Here is a 2,907-nt window from a genome sequence, read left to right on the forward strand (position 1 = left end):
TGAATATATCCCGTATTAAATAATTGTTCTCTTTCTATCTCTCTCTCTCTCTCTCTCTTTCTCTCAAAAAGACGTATTGCGCGCATCAGTAGGGCAATAATTCAAATATTGTGCTCATTAGTTGAATAGATGCGCAAATTAATTGAGCTATTTTTCTCTTCAATTAAATTATAACACATATGAATTGAATTGTTGATATAATCAGTTCATTAGAAGAGAGGAACAATTCAATTATAGCGCGTATCAATTCAACAGAATAATTAATGTTTATTCAACAGAATAATTAATTCCATCAACAAATCAATTAAATTCGATTATTTAGATTTCATGATATCATTAATTATTTCAATAATTAAAGATATCTTCAATTAGAGTTTATGTTAATTTGGTGTCCCATATATGAAAGGCATTTGATATCATATTTGAAATTTACATGTATATGTATATATTTACATGCAATATATCTTTGTATATTGTTTCCCAACATGATTAATTCAAAGTCCTTCAAATGACAGAATTCATCATTTTTGAGTGGAATTATGTGTAAGCTTGTAAGATATCCTTTTTAAACAATAAAAGTTTTCTGTGCAGCTTCATTAACCTGTGTATTGAAACCATGGGTTTGAACGCCTACCATATCAATATCATTTATTGTAGAAATGTATCAGTCCTTGGAGATGGACACGTTTTATGGCCAATAATTATCAATTTCCTCTTTTCAATGTGAAAAATAAAATGCGGAAACCTTTCATCCTGAAAATCTAATATGAGACGGTGATACAAAGAAAAGCACATGTAGGTTATCCAATCCCCCTCCACAGGGACAAAAATAGCCTTCGATTCGTATACATGTTAAACAAGATTGATGTACATCATTCATCGAGGAAGTATTTCGTAATGTATTTGAAAATTGATAAACGTGATATCAAATGCGGCAAGCATCACAATTCTTGATGACCCGATTGAAAGATGATTACCACTTATTTGATACTAATCAGTTTCTTTACAATATGTACTGAAAGTACGGACGATTGTCCTGATCAGAATTGGTAAGATTTCTCTTTTTGTACTTTGACAGTAGTCAATTTGTCGATGTCTTGCAGGTAACAATAACACTTTTGTGTTAGAGAGGTGTCCCGTAGTCTTATGTGTAGCATCCTTGATAAATACATCCGTAAGTTTCCTATCTGATGTACTCTTCTATAGGGATGGACATATAACCTAAATTTAATCTGTTGTATTTAGATTTAGACCATGAGAGACTCTTTTGATGTATTTCCCTGGTGGGAATTACCTTATGTATTTTTATGGGGGCTGTAGGGCTCTTATCGGGTACAGTTTTCTAAGCGGTTGAAAGATTCTTATTCTAGGAGTATTTACTTGGACAAAAGAACTGTAACAGTAGTGAGCATCGTTTCATTGGATACGTTCATACATGTATATCAAAGGATATGTTAACGCAAAGTACCACACTTATATATATATATATATATATATATATATATATATATATATATATATATATATTGGGATAAATCTCCGATATAATCTTCTAGAGTGCTCGACGTGGCCTCACGGAGCTACATAAATTGACGATCAGATGGAGTTCAATCACATAACATTTATTTCTCTACAGGCTGTTTCGTGAGGGGATGGTTTCCCCTCACTCGTCGGGAGAAAAATGACATCTAACGAAAAACATCCGCGTGGCTGAGAATATGTTACACAGAAACATACTGGATAGTTGCTAAGCATGATTACACACAGGATTGAGTAAATAGAAATTTATGGGAATGACGGCAAGTGCTGACAAGTTCTGAACTTGTCAGCACTTGCCGTCATTCCCATAAATTTCTATTTACTCAATCCTGTGTGTAATCATGCTTAGCAACTATCCAGTATGTTTCTGTGTAACATATTCTCAGCCACGCGGATGTTTTTCGTTAGATGTCATTTTTCTCCCGACGAGTGAGGGGAAACCATCCCCTCACGAAACAGCCTGTAGAGAAATAAATGTTATGTGATTGAACTCCATCTGATCGTCAATTTATATATATATATATATATATATATGTGTGTGTGTGTGTGTGTGTGTGTGTGTGTGTGTGTGTGTGTATCATTGAATTGTGGACACATCGCAAGAAAAGAGGGGGGGGGGGGGAGAGTTATATTACTGGCATTTCGGTAACTGTTAATCTGTTCATAGCTATATAGGAAGACAAAATGCATGTAATTTTGTATACTTTGAAAACATGAGATGTGTCCTTTAATAGCTATATATACTTTCTTAACGCTTGTATCTATGTACATGTAATGATGAATTATATTTTAGGCCAGACTGTAAGGGCAATTGCAGAGCTACAGAAGACAAGAGTTGTGAACGTACGTCATTACTACTTAGTAGAATGTTTGAATTCTTAACACAAATAATGTACAGACTGTATATGAGATACTGATTTCCATGCAATAAAACGTCATGTAGTACCACCTTTATTCCTTCCTCGTTTTGATGTTTTCATTTCAACCTTTTCAGCGTGTGAAGTCGGTACATTTGGTGTAAATTGTTCAGAGTCATGTCCGCCGGACCGTCACGGAAATAAATGTTATAAAGTGTGTAACTGTACAGAGGGAGAAGTTTGTGATAGACGGTACGGCTGTGTGGAGAACAGAACGGACGACATCGTGGGGATAACTACGTATAAATACGTACAAGTAACATCAAATAATTCTCTCAGTACAACTGCACCAAAGTCTAAATATTTCCAAACATCAAACTCTCCTGAAGGTGAGTTTAAATGCTATTTACATGCACCACGTTTCTCAGTAATACTTAACTTTTCGTGATAGCTCAGTTTCAATTCACTTGTCTCCTATCTTGTTTCCACACACACACACACACACACACAC

At 34.6% G+C, this 2,907-nt stretch overlaps 1 protein-coding gene across 3 annotated transcripts in view; it reads left to right on the forward strand.

Moving 5' to 3' along the window:
- Window positions 1-904: 904 nt before the first annotated feature.
- Window positions 905-2,907, forward strand: part of LOC125663814 (uncharacterized) — a 6,729-nt gene continuing 4,726 nt past the window's right edge. For 2 of the 3 annotated variants that reach the window (XR_008802804.1, XM_056163976.1), the window contains exons 1-3: window positions 911-1,049; window positions 2,333-2,382; window positions 2,534-2,785. Coding sequence is in view for 1 of the 3 variants with exons in the window: in XM_056163976.1 (XP_056019951.1) it covers window positions 970-1,049; window positions 2,333-2,382; window positions 2,534-2,785 (382 nt within the window). In the remaining 2 variants the exon portion in view is untranslated. Of the gene's footprint in view, window positions 1,050-2,332; window positions 2,383-2,533; window positions 2,786-2,907 lie in introns of all 3 variants that reach the window. The other variant, XR_008802769.1, reaches the window with a different exon arrangement.

This window comes from Ostrea edulis, chromosome 1 (assembly GCF_947568905.1).
Source record: "Ostrea edulis chromosome 1, xbOstEdul1.1, whole genome shotgun sequence".
Classification (NCBI taxonomy): Eukaryota; Metazoa; Mollusca; class Bivalvia; order Ostreida; family Ostreidae; genus Ostrea; species Ostrea edulis.